Raw genomic sequence first — 21,501 nt, 5'->3', positions numbered from 1 at the left:
TTTACTGTGGCCCTATCTGGAAATCTGGGGTAAGCCTGAGTACTTACCCCTACAGGGAACATCTTGCTGAGACTGTGTGCCTGTTCAGACTAGAAAAACCTGTATCAAGCCCTGCTGCTCTGTCAGCAGTATGCTCCTGCCACAGTCTCCATCCACTGGTGCCCTGGGCTTTCCCCATCACCCGTGTGCAGCAGATGCTTATGCTGTGGCTGTACAGCAGAGGCAAAACAGTTTTCCCACCCAGCCCAGTGTATTGGAATGTGAAAATGTTCCCAGTCACTATGAAGATCCCACATTTGCCTCTGGAATGCAACGATGCGTTAGGACTATTAGTTCTGAGGAGCTGATGCACTTTGAGCTCACACCATGTCTGACTGGCATAGCCTAAACTCCTTTTGTACCCTCCTCCTCCCAGCAAAATCCTGGCCATGTACAGGAATTAACACTGAGGTGTGTATCAGTATTTGGTGTGTATCAGTATTTGCCCAGGAGGCTGGTGTAGTTTGCTCTACATGATGTAGCTGATGGGACCCCCTGCGAGACAGCGGTGGGGAACCAGTGAGTTATGGTTCCATTAGAGGAGGTTAATCTAGTGGGGAACAGCATCTGGATTGCTGTCACAACTGAGGTGTTTTAGGGGATTTGAGCATAGATTTATTCACAGAAGCATGATCACTGTATAGGATATGCAAGGCACTTAGAGCTTTTCCACCTGTTTTAGTTAGCTCCTTAGCTCCTCAGCACACCACTTGGGACTAACTGTTTAAGGGGCATTCCCCAGAGCTGTACCGTCTTGCTCCGAGAGCTCATAATTGTGTAGAAATAACATCCAGGTGTTGAAAAAAGGAAAGTGCTTGTAGCTATTACCGTTGGTTATCTCCCAGCTCTACTTCACTGTGCAGTTTGTAAGTTGTCCCTGATATTTAAACAGGCTTTTAATAATCTTCCAGTATTGCATTTTTCTATGCTGGGAGAGGGAAAAGTTTGAGGGCTGTGAAATACCTTGAGCCATATCTTGCCAGAGGAGCAAATCCCCAAATTCAGTGGTCAGCATTTGGTACAAGAAAAGGAAAGTGAAATCCACATGGTCATCTTCCCCTGCATCCACTTTCAGCTCAGGCACACAGGAATGAGTGGGGTCTGGGACTGTTTTTTGTTTCGTAACTAGAAACCTCTTTGTCTGTCCAACTTGATTTCATCAAATCTTACAGCCTGTGAGAGGACTGCAAGCCCAGCAGAGGCAGAAAGGCCATAGGACACATAGTGGTGACAGCAGCTACAGTTCCTCATGGTAACTAAAAACCCCTGTCTCTTCTGTCCTAGTCCTGGACACTGCGGGCCAGGAGGAGTTCAGTGCAATGCGGGAGCAGTACATGAGGACTGGAGATGGTTTCCTCATAGTCTACTCGGTGACAGACAAGGCGAGCTTCGAGCACGTGGACCGGTTCCACCAGCTGATCCTCCGAGTCAAGGACAGGTGGGTGCCACAGAATCACTGCCTGACCTGCCAGGCTCCTGTCCTGCAGACCATGCTGGGGGGGGGGCTTGCACATCTCGCCCCAACTTTTGCCCTCCAGGTCTCCTGAGAGAAATCTTTATGTGGGAGTTTGTGGACCTAAATGTGAGGAATAAGAAGTGTTTTACCTCTTCTATAAGCATATAGTGTTATCAATGTAGAAAGGTTCAGTGGTGTTATGATAGTATGAAAATGAGTCTGGAAGACAGAAAGTTCTGCCAGAATGGTCTGGCAGAACCATGTGAGAAAGGCAGAACAGACACCTTTGAAGGTAACCAGCTTGGCTCTGAAGAGGGAGGAAGGATGCTCTGTGCACAGTACAGACACTTTGGAAACACCAGCAGGGAGTCAGCAAACATTCAGCCCTAATTGTTTTGTGTGGCCTGACAGCATCCTCCTTTTCCCTGGCTTCATCTTCTGCCAAACAAACCTTAGAAGGTCTTGCATAATTTGGTGGTGTGAACAAGTGTCTTGAAGGAGAAAAAACTCGTGCTTCTCATGCTGGAAGGAACTGTATTTCTTACAAGGGTTGTAGTGCAGTTAATGCATCGTGCTCTGCAGCAACCATTTTCACAGAATAAAACATCTCTGTGTGACTGGGGAGAAAGCCAGAGAGGTCATCTGCTCCCCTCCCATGTGCATGGGAGAGGGTACCACTGAGTTTAATCGTGGTAAGTAAATGTGTCCTGGCAGAGCGAGGGGAAGCTGCCGGTTTATCTCCAAGATAACTCCCTCTTCCCACCCCGGTCCAAGAGGTGATGGATCAATCTTCATTGGGTGGGGTGTGAATTAAGCCCTTATATGTCTGCAGCTTTGAAACACTTAGTTTTTCCGTTCATAATGACTTTTAATTATGGAAGTCATCAAGAAAAGTCACCAGAGGGTTCGGGCCTCATTGCTGGCTTCCTTTCACAGCTCTGAATAACTTCCCCACAGGAAGGGTGGACTCATATCATGTGAGGTTCACAGCTGACAGCTCTTCCAGTAAAGCATCCAAAGCAGAGCCCACAAGAGTGAAAAGTAAAGGAAAAAACACCCTTTGATTTCATCTAAATGAAGAAAAATGTCAGTCGCTCAGTCAGCCTCTCACATCACAGCAGTATTTTCTTCACTACCAGCTTAGCTTGGGGCAAAGTAAATCTGTTTCTGAAAGCTAAAGAAGATGGGACAGAATTTCCTGTAACATGCCCCAATTTGATGCTGGTTTTATCTAAATCAACTTTGTGAAAATAAGATGTGGTATTCATTGTTTTACCCTGCTCTGGACTGAAACTTTTACCCTCTGTAGGCTGTGCGAACGCCGCAGCGGTGTGTGAGAGGCAGGAAGTGAAACAGGCTGGTGAGGTTGTTTGAGTTTCCCTGCTCAGCGCCGCTGAAGCGCAGAGCGTGAGGAGCTTATTAATGCTTCATCTAAAACCTGAGCTCGGTCAGAAAATTGCAGCAGTGGGAGCAGCGTGAGTTAAAAACTGTCCTACCAAACCCACAGGTACCTGGGAGCAGAGAGACACCCCGGTTTTCAAGCTAGCAGGCAGTTTTGGCAACTTAAAATCCAAAAGAATTGCAGGCTGCTGTGTTAGCAGAGCTGTTCAAAGCCTGCCTCCCCTTTCTTTCCACAACTTTCATTATAGTAAAATTTCTGACTATAGCAGCTTTGTCCAACTAGCAATTGTACAGCTTACAATAGGGAACAAAGTCCCCATAGAGTTTTTATGCCTGATGTAAACAAGAAAAATGAGATACTTTCCATACGTAATCCCTTTCTAATCAATGTGCTGCAAGCCAAAAAGGAATCAAATAATCCAGACAAGCAAGTGTTTTGCTCCAGAATGATCAGAGTAAAGATTTGTTAGTGCTCAGGTATTAACATTAAATCACAGTCACATTATCAGAATGAATAACTCTAAGACTCAGTTAAAATGCAGAGTGCAGTACTGTATTTTTCCAGCCAGAGCAATGGGGCAACATGCCAGAGGGAAGATGGAGCCCTTATCATCTCGATGAAAAATGACCCAGAAATGCTGTTTGAAAATCCAGAGTTACTCAGGGAAGTGTTTTTTGCAGAAATGAGTGTGGCCAGCTGCTCCTTACCCCAATAAAATCAGCTCTGTTACAGCAGAGAACACCAGGATCATTTAAGAGGGTTTAAAGTTAAATATAAAACAATACTGCAGTAACTGTTGGTGATCAGAAGGGACCTCCTCCCTCCCAGCAGTGGCTAAAAGGCCCTGCCCTAAAAGGTTCCTTGCTCTGTGTCATGAAGCTGGAGGAGAGAGAGGCACTGCCAGCACCTCCCATGGCATGAGCTGCCTTTGTTCTGTTTATCACTGGAGCTGTGGAGATTTCTGCAGGGGGGGAGCCTTGCACAGGACATGCTATGGATAGATGGATCTCTTCTCAGGTGGTGGCTGCAGACAGTCACTTACATGTCTGGTAAAGTTAGAGAAATACTCAGTATTATTAGAGAGGTTTTGGTATTTTTTTCTGGAATTAGAAACAGGAGATGGTAGGTAATAGCTTTGGAAACTTGGCAATTCTCTTTGGTTCCCTCCAGCCTCCTTCAACCTACCACTGCCAGTCTTTCAGTTTGCCTTGGGGTAACAGCTGATGGGCATCTTTTTGCTCCCAGTCATTTTCTCCCCCATTTGATGCTACTCTAAGCACCACTTTCCAGAGTCTATCTTTTCTTCCCCCCACAGTGGATGACCAGGACTCCAGTTCTTCTGTCATCTCTCAATATCTTGCAATGATGAGCAGCTGCCAAGATATGCAGTTACTGAGATGCCTTAAATGTTACAAAAGAGTCCTGGTCTCCTGTCCGAGATCTGTCTCTATGTCTCAGTTAATTTCCTGGCTAATTCCGTAGCTCTTTTTTCACCTTAGCTATTATCAGGCATTGCAAAAATGGTGACAGTAAGTTCCCGAAGTCCCTAGAAATAACAGTGAATGTGTTCATGCATGCAACTTAAGTAAATTTTTACAATATGAACATATGTATAGCACAGTCTGGGGGTTTTTTGTTGTTTCTTTACACATGTGTGGTATGTCTGTAGCTGAAAATATTAGATGATGTCAGCATCAGAAAGTGAAACTTATGCTCAGCATTTTTTATTGTAGCCTGCTAATAATTGGGTGATGGGTTTGATTTTTTTTTTCCAGAGAGTCCTTTCCAATGATTTTGGTGGCAAACAAAGTTGATCTAATGCATTTACGGAAAATTACAAGAGAACAGGGAAGAGAAATGGCAACAAAACATAACGTAAGTTTGTGGGATTATTTAATGGGTTATTGTAAGTCCTATTACAGACATTCAGAATTGAAATCTGTGCTCATTTGGAGCTGAATTAAAGCTTACAATTAAACATTTGCAATTGCATTTTCGACTACTACTACAAAGTAGCAGCTATGCAGTTTCCTTTCAGTAGGGCCAGTTCATCACTGAAACAAGAAACTCTGCTGTGCACTAGGCTGTAGCAAAGCTGTGGCCATCACAAAGCCACATATACAAGGTGAAAACATGAAATGTTTAGAATGAGGGAAGAAAGTGCACTCTCCTGGAGTGAAAAGGCAGAGTCGGGCATTACGAGATATACCCAGGTGTCTGTAGGAAGTGAGCTTGTTAAAGATAATGAAGTTACAGGGTTGTTAAGCCTGTATAAATCTGGCCTGCTATCTTAGCTCTGCATTATTCATGCTGTTAGTTTAGCCTGAGAAATTGGTCTTAGATGGGTGTAGATCGCATGCTGCTCCACTAATCACCTCTAAATGCCAGCAGCCCTGAATACCCAGAGGGAGACAACAACTCCCCTAGGAGGAACAGAATGGAAAGGTTAAAGGCAAACAAGCCTGAGACCTCTTGGCAGCTTGCTGTGCCTAAACGGCAAGCTGTGTGTTGTTTCTGAACAAGCCACGATGGCAGTTTGGCAGGGCAGGTTCACTCCTTCCCCTCCCCAAGGAAGCTGGCTTCTGTAGGAGCCAGGACACCTAAAGTGAAGCACAGCATGTTGCATCCATCTGTACATGCACACTTTGGAAAAGACCAGGCATGAAAATACCTTATCAGAGGCAGTTTTATAAATCTGCCAGTGTGCTGGACAAGCACTCTAGGAGGCCCCATCTGGCTGTCAGACTTTGAAGGGGAAGATCATTTTACACTGGAGGGGAATTGTAGTCATGAAATATTCATGCAGTAGTCCTAATAAAATGTGACAAGCAAGAATTTTTGGCAAGTGCTAGTCTTTCAACAACCTTCGGCTATTTTCATGTCTGCAAGCACAGCTAAGGGGGAGAGAACATCTGACGACATGAAGTCTCTGATTATTGTTCCCCAAACCCAGAGCTCTGATAGCAGCTAGTTTGCCTGGTGCTTATTCCAGACCTTTTGTAAGTGCTCCCTGACCTTGCTGCAAGCATGAAGGTGTTGATAGTGGTGTCATGGCAACATTCTGTTTACCTGTATTTCCCTGGTCTCTTAGGGACCCAATTTCTTCAGCCTTTAGGCCTTTCATTTTGAAACGGGTTTGCTACCAACATGTAGGCTGTTACTAATCTCTTTCATGACACTCTCCTCTCCTCCAGATTCCCTATATAGAAACTAGTGCCAAGGACCCACCTCTGAACGTTGACAAGGCCTTCCATGATCTCGTGAGAGTAATAAGGTAAGCTGCAAACTCTTCACTTGGTTACTGCTCATGGATGGGACGTGCAAGAGTCCTGGCTCAGAGAGCTAATGGGGAGCAGCGGCTAGGTTTGCTTGCAGTGGAAGATTTCTGGGGTTTATTAACTTTCTTGTCCTGTATCTGCATAGGTATGTTACAAGTACTTAGTTACCCATGCAGGACATCAGTGCCAGGCACATGAGGAACTAGCTGTGGCCATAATGAAAATATATTATTCAACAAACAGTGCAAAGCCTACTCTAATGATGAGCTGTAAAGGGCTGGTGTTGAAAGCTCTGGACCAGTAATTTGGGTTTTCATACTTTTGTCCTCTCAGGGTCTCCTATTGCCAGAGGTTAAAAAGGACTTGCAAAAAAATCTACAAAATTCTAATGTTGTAGCTGACTTCTAACATTTTCTGCTCACTAAATGGAAAAAATTAAGCCGCTTTGTATAAGAAACAGCATGACCTAATGGTTAAGCCACAGGTTTCCTCCTCAGACTGCAGAGGTTTGTTCCCAGTTTTGTCATGAGCTGCCTTTGCTCGTTTTGGCAAACGCCCGCTCTCTGGGCGAACCCCTGCTCCGGCTGCCAGCAGGGAGGGGCTGCCTTCCAAAATCCCGGCTCCCCTGCAGGAAAAGAGCTGCATGCACATCTCAGCATCTCTCTTGACTGATAACCTCAATTCTCTTTGAGAAGATTTGTTTTTCTGGCACCAGTTGTCTGGCAGATTTTCTGGAGCTTCATTTTTCATGTTTTGGGAGGGTGCTGAGCTGAAATCATGCTCCTCCCTGCCGTGCAGTCAAAGTGCCTCGCTCGGCAGTTAAACCACAAGGCATTTATTCACAGCATATCTGTACTTGTGAATATCCTAGCACAGCCTCAAGTCAGCCTCCATCAAAAGCAGATGGTACTGCCCACTCTTCCCACATGTCTCAAAAGCAGGGGGCAGAAAGTCTTTGGAGAACTGAGTTGGAAATGTCCCAAGCTCTTTCCCAACTGTTCTGTAGCTCAGCATTAGCTGGCTAGATATTACTTTTGTGTTGCAGCAAACTCTTACCACCATCTATTCTGCTCTGCAGGAAAGAAAAACATAGCCAAAATAAGATGGGAAGGCTCTGTTTGCTTTCTCTCCCTAACACAACTTCAGGCAGGCTGAAAGGAGAATTGTAATGAGGCATCACTAAATTTAAACGCTGAAAATGTACTCCATAACCTCAAAAATAGGTGGTATACCTCAGTTTCCTGAGTAGCCACCGTGAAAGTCATTGCCAACCGGGTAAAAACCCCCGTGACATCAAGGACATCAGAGATGTTCACAAGAGCTGAAACTTGGGTTAAATCAGGAAGCAGGGAGATGTTGTGTGATCTGGCTGGTCACTGGCCACTAAGCAGCTTCACTTGGTCTTTGGACATTATAGGATAGCATCACCCATCAAGTATTGCTTTTCTGTTTTTTAAGTCAGCTTTTCCAAATAAAATGTAAATTTCAGTACCCCAATAACTGTGTCATTCCTGGAGTGCTTTGCAAATGAAAGGCCTCCTCAGAGTCCCTCTGAGTTCTCAGGGTGAGGATGCTCGTTCAAGGCTGGCACTGTTTGTGCTCTTTGTACTTGGCTTGGTTTATTTAGCTTCATGCAAGAAACTGTTGTCTGGAAGTAATCCAGAAAGGAGTGGGGTGATTGAGTCCACCCAATAGATCTTTTCAATTTCCTGATGCCCCTTTTATGCAGTGCATGCACAGAGACTGTCACAGCAGAAACCTTGAGTGGGCACAGTATGTGGTTTTCTGGATCTCTGAAACAGTGTGAACAGCTTGTGGTCGCTTAGTGTTAATCCACATTCACTTTAAAGAATTTTTTTAATTTCATCTTCCTAGTTTTGAGCTTTAAGGTTTTAGGTTTTTCATGCCTCCAGCCTTCATATTCACTGAAAAAAAATCTTATTAGCCAAAGCTGACTTTTTCAGATGGTTGCAAGAATCTGGAAGCTGCGGCTGTAAGAAAAACGCCAGTTAAAGCCATAGTGATTTGTGCCCCAGCTATGTGTCATCCTGGTCTGGATAACTTGGTATGAACACTAGGTTTAATGCCTGCCGTATTACATCACAGTCAGGCTGGTTTTGAACTATTCAGACTCTCAGGTTTGAATCTACAGGAGCTGCTAGTGTTTGTTTTATCTTGCAACAAAATCTAAGTCTACAGGCTGCCTATCAGGTGTTTGAGCCACAAACAATTCTGTTGAATTTGCACCACTGGGCTGGCTGAGTGGCTGCTGCAATCAGATACAGTTGCAAACAGGCACTTAGGCAATGCTGTGCCGTAGTGCAGGAGGGCTTTCAGCTGCATGTTTGTGGTGACTGTGAGTTCAGCCAGGACATCTTTCTGGGGTCAGCTCATTCTCTGTGCTGAGGTGCTCTTCACAACTTCCAGGGGAGACCAGAGCCCCATTGGCAGCAAACTTTTTTTTTTCTGTATTATTTTTAACCCCTCTCCATAACCAAGTCCTCAGCAGTACATCTGGCCAAGGGCAATGCCAGCTGAAAGAACATCTTTCCAAAAAATGTTCTTTCTCTGTATCTCTCTCATATCTCTCATGCTAACTACTGAGCGTTAGCAGCAGTGTGATGGGTGATGTTGCATTGCTTAGAGCATCCCTGTTTCTCATAGCAGGGGAGGAGGCAGCAGTTCACCCAGGGCAATTGGAGGCATATTGCCCTGGCAGGACATACATCCCTGCCATTAGCCTTAATTTTTGCTTGTGGCTCTTTCCTCCTTCCTTAAGGATGCAGGCGGTTGTCAGCTGTGTGGCAAGAAAAGCCATGCAGTGGTGGAAGGGTATATGGAGATATATACACAAATATCCTTGTGCACACCAAGGTGCTGTTCTGCAGTCTACCCTTATGTCTCACCTGCTTATTTTCCTCTCTATCTCCCAAAACAGGCAACAGATCCCAGAGAAAAGCCAGAAGAAGAAGAAAAAGACCAAATGGCGAGGGGACAGAGCCACGGGCTCCCACAAACTCCAGTGTGTGATTTTGTGATGGGACACCCTGTCAGTGCCTTGGACACCTCCCTCCTCCCCCCTTGACCCACCGCCAGCCCAGGCGAGGAGCAGCAGTGTGGTGCCAGCGCGGCCCCATCACCCCCTCGGGGTCCCTGCGGCAGCTCAGACTTGGAGGAGGCAGCTCGGAGGGTTCGGACATCTCCCCGAGGGGGCTGCACCTCAGGGCCAGTGTGGGAGCTGCACGAATGGGAGGCGGAAGGAATCAGCAGGACCTCGACTGTCGAACATCCCCAGCGCCTTCCAGGGGCCTCCATGATGTTTATTAAAAAAAAAAAAAAAAGGAAGAAGAAAAAAAAAAGAAAAAAAAAGTGTTGGTTTTATCTGCAAAACATTTCTCCTTGTGACCCATTTCTGAACAGCCATGAATAGCCCCCCTGTTTGGTACAGTCATCTGTGTATGTGTGGGGGAAGGGAAAGGGCTTTTCTTTCTCTAATTTTTTTTTTGTCCTCTTCTTCTTTCTCATTTTTTGCTCAGTGAGTGTTCGGTTGCAAAGAAACAATGGCCGGGGTTAGATTTTTTGCACTGAACTCTCTCTTGGGCGGCAGTGCCAAAACACGACTTCATATGAAAGTGCATAGATTTGGAGGAAGAAAATTAATTCCAGCTGCTCTGGGTGCTCCAGACATTGTGTCAGACTCTGGAGGGCTGCCAGCTCACAGACCATAAACTCCAGCTTAGGAAAGGAGGTTTGGGCTCGGATTATATTTTTTTTTCTTACCCTTTGTCAAGAGGTTTTGTTTCTGTTTTGTAACTTGGGACATGTCAAACTTAAGGTGTTTTGTTAACCTGGAAGTATTTAAATTAAAGTAATTTACAAATGGAAGGGTATGTCATCTTTAAGGCGGGGGGGGAGAGGAAGGGAGAGAGGAAGTAAAACCTGAACTGAATTTGTTATCTGGGTGTTGAATTTCTCCCTCATAAATGCATGTAAACTGGTGCGATCTAAATCCCTGTTTATTATTCCTTAACCTTTCCCTGCAAAGCCACTCTTGGGTAGATGAATTGTTTTGCTTTTCCCAGGCTCATCTCACACACGGAGGAAAAAAAATCTGCTTATGGGCTTTGGCTCAACGTTTCTTCTTTTCCCTCCTTCTCTGAGAGCTGGTGACTTGAAAAGAAGAGGTGTTTTGAAAATGATTCAAGCGGGATGTGTCTCTTCATGAGCTTACTATATCTAAAATGTCTCCCTGAAAACAGCAAAGGTTAAGTATGCCTTATGAAAAGGCAAGGCAAAAAACCTGCAGCCATTCAAACTGCCATCTGTGGCACCAGAAATATGGCTGTGCACATCCTGGAGGGGCCACGTGTTCTTTCACACCTTTCCTGGCACTAAGAATGGTGGTGGCAAATTTGTCTTTAATTTAATGGAATGTCATCTGCTGGATTGAAGCCATCAGCTGCATTCACATGGTCACCAGGCCTCTTTAAAAGTAGCAACTTGCTTTTCATCAGCTTCAATCCTATTCAAATACACTTTGTGGGCATGACTTAAAATATTGGCAGAGTATGAATGCCTGAGATTTATGTGTCTGAGCACAGAAAATCCTGGTATTGGATATTGAAGATCCATTCAAGATGGTGGATCATCACAGACTTGTCTATTTGCCACCAGATTTCATTTCTTGACCCTTTGCCAGACCAGTTTTTAAAATGCGAGTTGGCATTTTTCAGGTGAATGAGGCTAATGGACACTTTTCCTAATTTGTCCAGTCTTGATCACAGCCAGAAGATGGCAAATGCCTGCAGCTGGCTCAGCAAACTGCTTACTGTAATGCTGGCTCCGCTGCCTCTGTCTCAGTTTGTGTGATGACAGACGCTGTGGGTGGATTAAGGAGAGGGATATTGGAAAGATGTGTCTCTCATGGACTCCTAGGTTGGATGTAGACCATACACTTAGTAAAGCTGCAGCATGCTGTGTCAGTTGAGATATGGCTCCCAACCATCGCAGCGTTTCTCCCAGTGTTGGCTGAACTGTGGCGACCAAAACCACCTGGTTCAAATTCTGGTCCTTGAGACTTGCCACTGTCTTCTGGAGAAAGATCTGTCTGTAGGCATCTCATTTGTTCTGCCATGAAAACCTCTAGTAAATCAGGAGGAGTCTGATCTTTGCAACCAGCGCATTTTGCTGTAACCTCTGTAACAACTTTCCTGTCAGAATCCCTGTCTAGCCTGACTGCTGGCTTAATAGTTTTAATTATACACAACTTGTGCTATGGAATCCCACACGCAAGAAGACAGTGGCATTTTCAGGGAGCCCTTTTAATACCGCCCTAGAGCCCTTCCACTTAAAAATAACTTGATTTCTGCTGAAACCCCTCATCCTTATTATTTTTATCTAAACCCTTGGGAATACTTGCCTGAAAACAGCATGTGTGTCTCTTGAGTCACATCTGCCGCGTACTCAGCCCTGCATGTGAGAAATTATCTTTTTCTGAAGCTTCCTAATTGTTCCTTCATTTTCTTTAGCAACTAACAGCTATTGCAGAATAACAGAGGAGAGGAGGAGGGGAAAGGAGCAGATTAACAGCTGAATATGGAATAGTGGCAAACGGGGAAAGCATGCCCATTTTCTTCTATGTTCATCAGCTTGTTTATAGCAGGGAGTGTTTTCCAACAGGGATTGCATCTCTAACAATCCTAGGGAGCTGAAAATAGCAAGGTATACAAAGCCTACTGCCACCTAACTCACCCTTTCATGTTCAGGGCTCTTAGGAATCCAAGAGCACCTTCTCTGCTATGCAGAGCACCTCGAGACCTGGGTGGTGAGACACTGATTGGTGGCATTTACGCTACAGAGAGCGCCAACTGTGCTGGTGTGTGACTTATATTTTTCTATGGAGCATCCAGTGGATAGCAACATTTTTGCTGTAGTGAGAGTCTGGAGAAGGATCCTGTAAGGGTGCACATGGGGCACATTTCCAAGGACCTGATGGTCCAAGTGACCTAATGTCATCTTTAGCCCCTGGGTAAGTCTACAATCCTTTGTCTCAGAGCAATGTGGTTTCTCTTTGGTTAAATAGGAATTGACAAGGTGGAGCTGGCCATAGCCTTGCCTTGTTTTCAAGATACACTTTCAAACAAAATGAAAAGAGAAGAAGGGTAAAACTTTGCAGATTTATTGTCATTTAATAACCAAATAACCTCCTTTTTCCATTTTAGACATTGAATAATACTTGTAGAACAACAATAAAAAAACATTAAGCTAGGTAAGTTTTGGCTTTGCAAAGGTGTCATCACCTCCCCAGTCTGGGATCACATCACAGGTGTACCACTGCCTTCAGGTAAATCATATTTCTGTTTCCTCCCTCAAGTCCTTCTGCCTATAAAGGAGCCACTGGCTTGTTTTTTTTACCAGCTTTTGAGGTGCATGACATTTATCGTACAAGCAAAGTCCATCTGCTTGTCTGGCTACCTTTGTCTCGTGTTTAAAGGAAAAGGGGGGTGGAAAGGAAAAGAAGGAAAAGTACCTGGTTAAAATACATAAATTTTCCTCTGGCATGAGCAGAGTTTAATTATTCCTCTGCCAGCCAACTCTAAATGGCACAAAAGCCTGATAACAGCAAAAACCTCCCCACACCTGAGCAGGCCTGCAGGTGGCAGCCACCTACAAACCTGCTTTTTGGCTGTCTCAGCCCAGGCCAGTGCTGTCACCGGCAAAGCTGCTCTGTGATAGCCTGGGTACATCTGAGTAAACCATGTTCAGATGATGGTGCTCAGCAGCAAAACATTGTAGATGGTGGACTAGAGAAGCAAGACTTTAACGAGGGGCTGAAATTGCTCGGTTTGGATCAGATGTTTCAGTTTAACAAGAGGCCATTGCCGTACGTTGCTCGGTTCCTTAATCTGTAGTGATTAATTTTGGATGGCTCTTTTAACCTACAGCTGTACTGGAGTTTGCAAATTAGGACAGGCTGAGGGGTTTAGACATACATGGTGTGTCTCGTCTCAAGAGGAAATGAGCATTATTAGGCACAGAGAGGACAGCTTTGTAATGCTAGTTCAGACTTTTTCTTTTGGCTTGTTACCATCCTTAGGCCAAAACAGACTGCCCAGAGCCTTGTTCAGCTCCAGTGATTTCAAGGGATGGTCCTAAGTGCTACTGAAGTGCTTGCTTGGTAAGGAGGCTATCCCCTCAAAGCTCTGCTAAGAGTAGAATATAAAGAGGAATACAGAAGATAAGAGAATTTTGAGAGACACAACTTGCAGTTTACTCCAGGGTTTAGATACATATTTACTAAGGAGGGAGAGGGAGGGCTTGAGAGCAGTTTGGCATTAGAGAAATAGCCAAGCCCCTGTGACAACTGTATACCTTGGAATGGACAGAAGAGCTCTGTGTCTGGAAATCCACCTTCTGTGAGCTGGGCTTCAGTGGTCAATGTACTCTATCTGCTGTAGGCTGGGCAGAAAGGAGGACTTCTAGTGCATGCATTAAGGACTGCATTAGAGCTACACAGCAAACATGACAGTAAAAAGAAGAGGAAGGATGCTGCAGCATGGAGAGTGTTGCCATTCTTAGTCACTGCTCCCTGCATTGGAAGATCTGCTGGGGACAGCAGTCACACAGGCTAAATTCTGTGTCTTGCATGTATGTATTTAATGCTATCTGAGAGTATCCAGGGCATTTGCCTGGGAGTTCCAGCTGTAACACAAGAATTATAGGAGATCAGTGCCCTTCTGAAGCAACAGCCATGAGCCAGGCCAGATTCATCTGAGCATCTGAATTGGCTCCAGACATGTGTCTTCAGGCAGCTCACAGGTGCTTTGAGAGCCCTTTCCTATTTCACAGCAGTGCTCAGAGAAAAGTCTGTGGGTATTTCCAGTGTCTGTGGATATCCTAGTTGTTCTCCTGCAAAGTGATGTCACTTGTGTTTTAGAGGCTCACTGATGCATCAAAAAGTCTGAAGTAGAAGTCACCAATTTCGCAAAATGTATTAATTGCATCTTGCAGCCTAAGCGATCTCCTGAGTATCACTTGCACAATTAGGCTGTAAATAATTCAATATTTGGCTATCAGGGATTCCATCAATATTATGCAGGCTTTTTGCTTCCTTTTCTCTTCCATGCAATGGGAATAAATATTTCATAGATGATCTCACAGACAGTTTCTGGGATGACATGGGACTTGCTTGCATCAGAACAGAGCAGAGAACTAGATGACTCTGTGTGTGCTGGATCCCACGATGGAGACACAAGATATTGCAGCACAGAGGTAGGCTCTGGTTTGGGGGGGTTTCCCACCATTGTGGCAAATAACTGGTGCTTCTCTCCAGCTCCAAGAAGTCACACATAAGTGGCCAGCAGGTCAAAACTTTCTGAGGCAGGAGAAATGTGCAGGTACTGTGTCACTGCTGTGCCAAAGGGAGGGTGCCAGGGAAGGAAGACTCACACAGTACACGAGACCTGCCAGGTCTGTGAGTGCAAGGGTTAGTGCTAACGACAGTGATGGGGATGTTCAGCAGTACTGAATGTGGAGTACAGACAGACAAAATTCCCTAATCCTGGCAGTTCGGGGACAGCTTTTCTATTTCTTTTGAACTGAGGGATCCCTTTTGAGGGATCCCTTTGCCAAATCCTGGGCACTGACAACAAGACAAATACAGCAGTCTGACTTGCCAAGGCATTACTACTTCTCTGGTTTCCCGCCTCCCCCCAAGTCTCTCTCCTGAAGACCAGGGCATGTACAACATTGTCTGAGAGCTCAGACTGGGCATATGGTCAGGTCCAGGCACCAAAGAGGAGGGACTCAGGGAAAATCCTGGATTTGGTCAATAAGAGCAGGAGCAAGAGGAGGAGGAAGGAGCTTTGTGAATTGGGACCCTGTTCTACAAAGCCAAATCCTCTGCAAGTCTGGCAAGAGGCATTGTATGGCCTGTGATTAAGACAATCTCTTCTGAGAAGTCAGCTCAGCTGAACAAGTCACGAGCTGGTCCTTGGGCTGCCACAGACATCACGTGGCTCCTGTGACAACAGCTCCACTCAACTACAGCAGTCAAGCCTAACCAGCCCAGACCTAGACCAATATCAGGCATGCCTCTTTGCAACTCAATAGCCCAAATTGCCTTAAAGCAGGATCCCTGGCACTGGGAACCCACTTAAAGGTGTAGGCACATGCTTATGGGGCAGGGGGTTCTTTTCTGCAAGCTCTATAATAAGAAGCGGGTTTCAAACAACAGTCCCTGGGATGTGAGCCGACAGTGGCACTGAGTTTCCCACATAGCTGGTCACAGAGTTTCATTCCCACGTGTTTTTTGCTCGGCTTGGTGAAGTCTCTTTGTCTCCTCCAGCACCCTTTGGCCAGCAGGGTTAGTGTGGTGATGGGGGTGTCTGGGCAGCCTTTGGCAGAAGGTGCTTTGTGGGGAAGAGGAGGTGCAGCGAGAGATGGGGAAAGAAAAGCAGTCACACCACCAGCATAAAACACTTAAAGGCAGAGGTGGCACTCTGATAGGTTTTTGTTGGTTTTACTTTAGCACAATTTTCCACAATTGTTCTGGGAAAATTCACTTGACACCTGCTATCATAATAATAGAGAAGTAGAACTAATGATTTTTTATTTCAGGATCTTAAAGCATTCATGAAACAATCCAACCACTTGCAATTAGGACACTCATAGATGGCAGATCTTGTTCCACAGGCTGCAGAAACAGAAGCACAGACATTTGAAAGTAAAGAAAGAAAGAGCTGAAGCTGGTGAGATGCCTGAACACCAAGCACTGCTGAGACTTGTGATCAATTTGCTTTGAGCTGTGAAACTATAATGAGCATAGACTTAGCTGAAGATAAATATTAAATGCAAAAAGAAGAGGTCTTAGGCCAGCTATCTGAGAGGTTCAGTCCCTGACAAAAACTGTAAATACCTACTAGATATAGGCTGCTTCCAGAAGTGGCATTTTCTCAGTATTTTCAATTGATTTTTTTCCCTAAACAATCTATCTCCTTCCTAATTTAGGATTCAGCTTATCACATCATAGAGATAAACTGAAAATGGAAAAGGTCACAAGTTCTACTTTACTTAGGGAAAAAAAATTACTCTTTGTAAAATGTCTTTGGACTTATTTACATGACTGCCTTTGTTTTTCTTACAGAACAAAGGCCTGAATCCTCATTGTCCCATGGAGCCTTCAAAACTAGTGACTGGATCAGTGACGGGCTGCCTGAGGAAAACAAACCTATGAGCACCAAGTGTAAGCCATGTGAGCCCACAGCTAGCCCACTTGCTTTTTTAAGTTTCCAAGAGGCAGAGGCTAATACTTATTTTTACAATGACAGGTCCTTTGGCAATGTTGTCCTAAGGCAACAACGAAGAAATGACACTATCTAATGCCAGTGGGGCTGTTCCTCTCAGCATCCAGAGGACCTTCAGACCTGGCCATGTAAATAATGGCACTGATGCCTGTGTGGAATAAACTACTTCTGCTTCTTGAGACAAGAATTAGCATCAGCTGACCAGTGGTACAGGGAGAAAAGCTGCCTATATGTTTCTTATGTTTTATAGCCAACTAACACCAAACTGCTGGCTTATTCAGCTGTAGTAATAGTCTTAGTTGGATTTTCTCTTACTTTGACCAGTATGGGACTTGTAGCATTGACAAATTGCCAGAAAGCCAGTCTGGCTACAGCACAGCATCTTGCTACTGCCCAGCTGCCTCTTCTCTGCAACAACCTTTTACCACAGGCTCTGTAAAGGTGGGACAGAGCTGGTGCTGCTCCCTGGAGAGAGGTAGGTGTCATGGGTTTGATGGCGTGGGCTTGGGTTTGTGTCTGCTGCACTCTTGTATCATTAAGGGGGTCTTAGCACCTGTTTGGGGCAATTAGGCTGTTCCCAAGAAATGAATTATCTGCATTGACTAGCTGAGGGCAGGAATAATTTGTCTGTGTTTTCAGGTGGTATCAGAATTAGCTGTTTAATATACAGATCAGACCCAGGAGAGCATCTGTGGTGAGAGATGGCCTTACCTGCCGTGTGGAATGGCCTTATCCCAGCAATCTCCTTCAGTCCCACCTGCCCTTTGTAACAATGTCCAGCAGCAAACACAGACAGGGCGGGTGGCACAGAGTCCTTTGGGCACAGCCTGCTGTACAGCATCTGGCATGACCAGGGAGGTCAGCACACCCCCAGGATCCTTTCATGTGTGCGCAGGGTAGGTGCTGGCAGCAGGACTGCTGGGAATGCACTGAGGTTTTAAATAAGGACATACTATGCTTTTCCAGATCTCTCCTGTGCCCACTCTTGCCTATTGGTGCAGAAAATAACCAAAATAACAACTAAACAGCAGAAAAATCTTGTCTAATGCCTTAGTCTTTGTGTCCCTTCTCAGTGAGGGCTGGGAGTAAAACTGCCCCAGAAACAATGGTTAAAAAAATGCTGAAGGAAGGAGAGTGTAAAAGGGAAACTACAGTCTGGACTTGCACTAGTGGTGGATGTTTTTTATTACTGTTATTGGCTATTCAAAGACCCAAAAAAAACAGAAAAGGAGAAGTGGAGACAGCAGCCTCAAATCAAACAGATTTCAAACAATTCACAAACTTCTTCTAAATATATTAATCTTCCAAAGACTCTTTAGCCTGTTAGATAGACTTAAATAATCATGACCTAGTACTTGCTGAATAACTAAAATCTTTTGAGAGTTCACATTTATACTTCAGATCACTGTAAAACAAAGGGCAGAAAGAAATCCCATTTGGATGTGAATATTTAATACGGCTGTTTGAAAAGCTGCTGCACTGACATTAATTTGGGCAGATAATCAAATAAGTATTAAAACAAACAATTACACAGAGATAAAATTAGAACATGAAAAGGTTCTAAGTTAAGCCAAAAGAAAGTGGTTTATAAAGACCATGGCCTTTCAGACATAACTGGAATAAAACACCAAGGCTGTTAATTTATATTCAGGATTATAGATTAGTGGTGGTACCAGAAGTACCTGGTATGTAAATAGAGGGTGGATGTTGGGTTTCTTCCTTAAAGACCTACCTTAGAGCCTGTGCATGTTAACTGGAGCCTTTCTGTTATGCCAAACAGGCTTTGGATCAGGCTCCATCACCTTCTGATTGGAATCCCACAATTCCTTCATTTGGCAGCTTTCAGGAGAAGCAGAAGTGAAACATATAGCAAAAACCAAGCTCCAACAGGAGTCCTGTTCAATTATGTCTTAACATTAAACTGTAGCTAATGTGCTTTTACCAGATGTCCTGATGAAATACTATTACTAGCCGGTGCATTGCATTAATTAAAGTGAAATTTCATAATGAATTCTTTTTTCAAGGCAGCAGGGATGAATTGATGACCTACATAACCTCCTTTCCCTCTGAAATAGCTTTCCAAACTAATGAAATGAATCCCCCTGGTTGTGGCAGGGGAGCAGAGGGAGCCATGCTTTGCAGCCCAGCTACACGCTGCGACATGAAAAAATCTGGGCACTCTCTGCAGAGATTATGGTTTGCCTTTCATTGTGTCTAGCAACAAGAGAGAACTTTTGGAGGCAGGCAGACTCTCCATTAAGGCACCTTGCATAACGGGAGGCTTTTGAAAGCTCCATTAAAATTCTTGGACAGTGCCCTCACAGAGAAGCCGCGGGATAAGCTGGCTGACCCTCTACCTTACAAACCGGCACAAATGCACAGACAGTTAAATGCACATTTGTTCGAGCATAAGAGGCTTAGGGTATGTCATTAAAATATAATCCACAACGGACAACAAACATACACACAGCTGGCAGGCTCAGACCCGTTTTTGCAAGCGTGCTAGAGAGAAGCAGGAGGCTCAGCATTACACAGCCCGGGTACGTGGGGAGCGGGTGGGAGGAGGGGAGACCTCTGTTCCTGGGCATATGTTTTTAAAAGAGAAAATATGCCTGTGAATTCTGATTATGTCTGTGTTAGTACATTTTGATCCATGGTGGTTTGAGATTAAAAGCAATTTATGATGTTGCTAAGTCTCAGCAGTCTACATTTCACTAAGCCATTGCAGTGCAATCAGAACAGCGCCTGTACCAATCCTGGATTGTGCCAGCGAGTCCTAATTGCCTGAAAGATAATGGTGTCATTAAAGTCTCTTGCCCCCGTGAGCCTTGTGCTCCTCGACAGAAAAGATGCTTTTATTGTTGGTTTCAAAGGAGCCCTCAGTCACTGCTAAAGCACATTGTCCATTCAGAGGTACTGGGAGGATTTATTCTGTAGCTGCTTTATTTCTTTGTTTCTGCCTTCACAAGCAGTGGGCAGAGGAGAGCAATGGAAAGAAACGCAGAAAAAATATCGACTTTTCATCAAGACAAAATATAAATCAGACATGATTCGGTTAGACACTATAAGGGGAAGAAGTGACTGAGACCTAGCATTGGTTTAGGCTTCTAGAAACAGAAATGGAGAATACTTCTGTGTAAGGAGACACACTCCACAAAAAATGCCAACTTCACCAATAATTTTCAAGTCAGTAATCATTTTGACAGAAAAGCTGTCACTAGCTTCTTTATTCATACAAAAGGCACATGGCCCTGCAATTACACCTTAACTCATAGCCATCCTTCTTACTGGACAATTTCAATTAAGAAATGACCTCTGCATAAAACATTCCATTCTACTACATGATTTATTCCTGTCTTCATCTGGTAACATCTTCCTGAAAAGCAGGTAAATCGATCACTTGTCTCTTTATGGGTGTGAGCTTTTTAAACAGAAAGGGGGGGTGTATTATTATTTGCCTGCACTCTGAATCTTGCTAGTCCTCGCACTTTGAGAATCACTTTTCTGTTTGCTCTGCACAGTGCCCTGCTCAGTCAAGGAGCCTGTTTTCACTGGGGTTAGCAATACAAGACCACATACAAATGACAGTGACATGCAGAGGTAGCCTATTAACAAGTGTTTTCTATATTTGTGCCATAAAAAACTGAATAGAGATGCATTTAATCTCTAACACCTGGGAGAAGTCGTATCTGCTGAGAACAGTAAGAGGCTTGGTTTGCAGAGGGGCTGTAGTCTACCTGACCTGCTATCCTCATAAAACCTTTGCAGTTAAGTGTGCACTCAGTTACACTTAAGAGACTTATGGCAGGCCATTCCAACATAATCCAGAGTGCTCACCAAATGCATGCATTCCACAGAAAATGCTTGGCATTGCTGGGGCAGGGTACCCAGAAGCAGAGAGGAGCCTCCACAAATCAGCACTCAGATAATTTTCCTTTCATATTTTCCTTCTCCTTAACTGCCTTTCATTCTCTTAATTTTTCCTTTTACTCTTCCAGCTGTTACCTTTCCATCTTCTGTCCATATCATCCACCATAGCAGGTATGAGAGCCTTTCTTCATTGCATCACATTTCTGGGGTATTCTCTGTTGTAGTTTTTGCCACGAACTCTCCATTTGTTTAAGAATTACTGGCATTTAATGCTTTTTCTTTGCTGAGGCCTTTTGAATGTAGGATTTAAACTGCAGTCCTGCTGCTCAGGGCTGTGCCTGTAAGGTGGCGCCAGAGCAGGGGCTTCTTCCGAATGAAGGAGGAGGGGTCTCAGTGAGTTGACAGGTGGAGGGGAGGCAGTAATTAGACAGAAGAACTTAACACCACTTGCCTGATATGTAAGTGGGGGAGAGAGATTGTTTAAACCACAAAACCAAATCTGGAGGCCCCTCTGTTCATATCATGCAGCAGCCTGGAAGGGGCCAAAGGGGCTCTTCCATGATCACACCAGAAAGCCCAGAGTAGCACCAAGCCCTGCCAGGGACTCTGATGCCCAAAACCTGCAAAATGTGAGCTCAGATCTTAATCTAGTGTATTCAAAATAGACACTGTTTTACTGTTTTTATAAAGGAACAGAGCACGAATGGCAGTAAACTCATGAGCCTTTTGGCCTAATCCCATTTCAGACACAAAAAAGAAACCCCTTCCTGACAGCTACAAGCTCTCTGGGAAGAGTGCGCTCTTCCTATGTTTCCCAAACTGTATTTACTCTGCCATGTGCTGTCATCCTCCAATCCTCTTTGAGTGTCACTTGAAGAAAAAAATCTGTAGTGAATTATAATGACAATACATTGAAGATGGCTTACAGCAGAGAATGGCGCTTTATAGCAGCCGGCTGTGACAAATCTGGGTTGGGAGAGAACATTGTGTGTGTCCCAGAGATTATAGCTTTTAAAATAAAAACCTCATTCTCATTCCCTGGGGCTTTTTAATGAATTGCCACATGCAACAATGCCTTAAACGAAGCATCAGTGATTATCCGTCTGATGGCAGCTCACTCAGTGATTATAACATAAAAGAACATGCAGCACC

At 44.5% G+C, this 21,501-nt stretch overlaps 1 protein-coding gene across 4 annotated transcripts in view; it reads left to right on the top strand.

Moving 5' to 3' along the window:
* The window catches only part of MRAS (muscle RAS oncogene homolog), a 38,878-nt gene extending 28,818 nt beyond the window's left edge, over positions 1 to 10,060 (top strand). For all 4 annotated transcript variants that reach the window (XM_051787039.1, XM_051787038.1, XM_051787037.1 and 1 more), the window contains 4 exons: positions 1,324 to 1,477; positions 4,673 to 4,772; positions 6,092 to 6,171; positions 9,114 to 10,060. In XM_051787039.1, the coding sequence (XP_051642999.1) occupies positions 1,324 to 1,477; positions 4,673 to 4,772; positions 6,092 to 6,171; positions 9,114 to 9,213 (434 nt within the window). In that variant the 3' untranslated portion in view covers positions 9,214 to 10,060. The remainder of the gene's footprint in view (positions 1 to 1,323; positions 1,478 to 4,672; positions 4,773 to 6,091; positions 6,172 to 9,113) is intronic.
* Positions 10,061 to 21,501: the final 11,441 nt, after the last annotated feature.

This window comes from Manacus candei, unplaced genomic scaffold (genome assembly GCF_025592945.1).
Source record: "Manacus candei isolate 608988 ecotype Guabito, Panama unplaced genomic scaffold, ASM2559294v1 h1tg000023l, whole genome shotgun sequence".
In the NCBI taxonomy this organism is placed as follows: domain Eukaryota; kingdom Metazoa; phylum Chordata; class Aves; order Passeriformes; family Pipridae; genus Manacus; species Manacus candei.
This window is presented reverse-complemented; position numbering and strand designations above follow the sequence as displayed.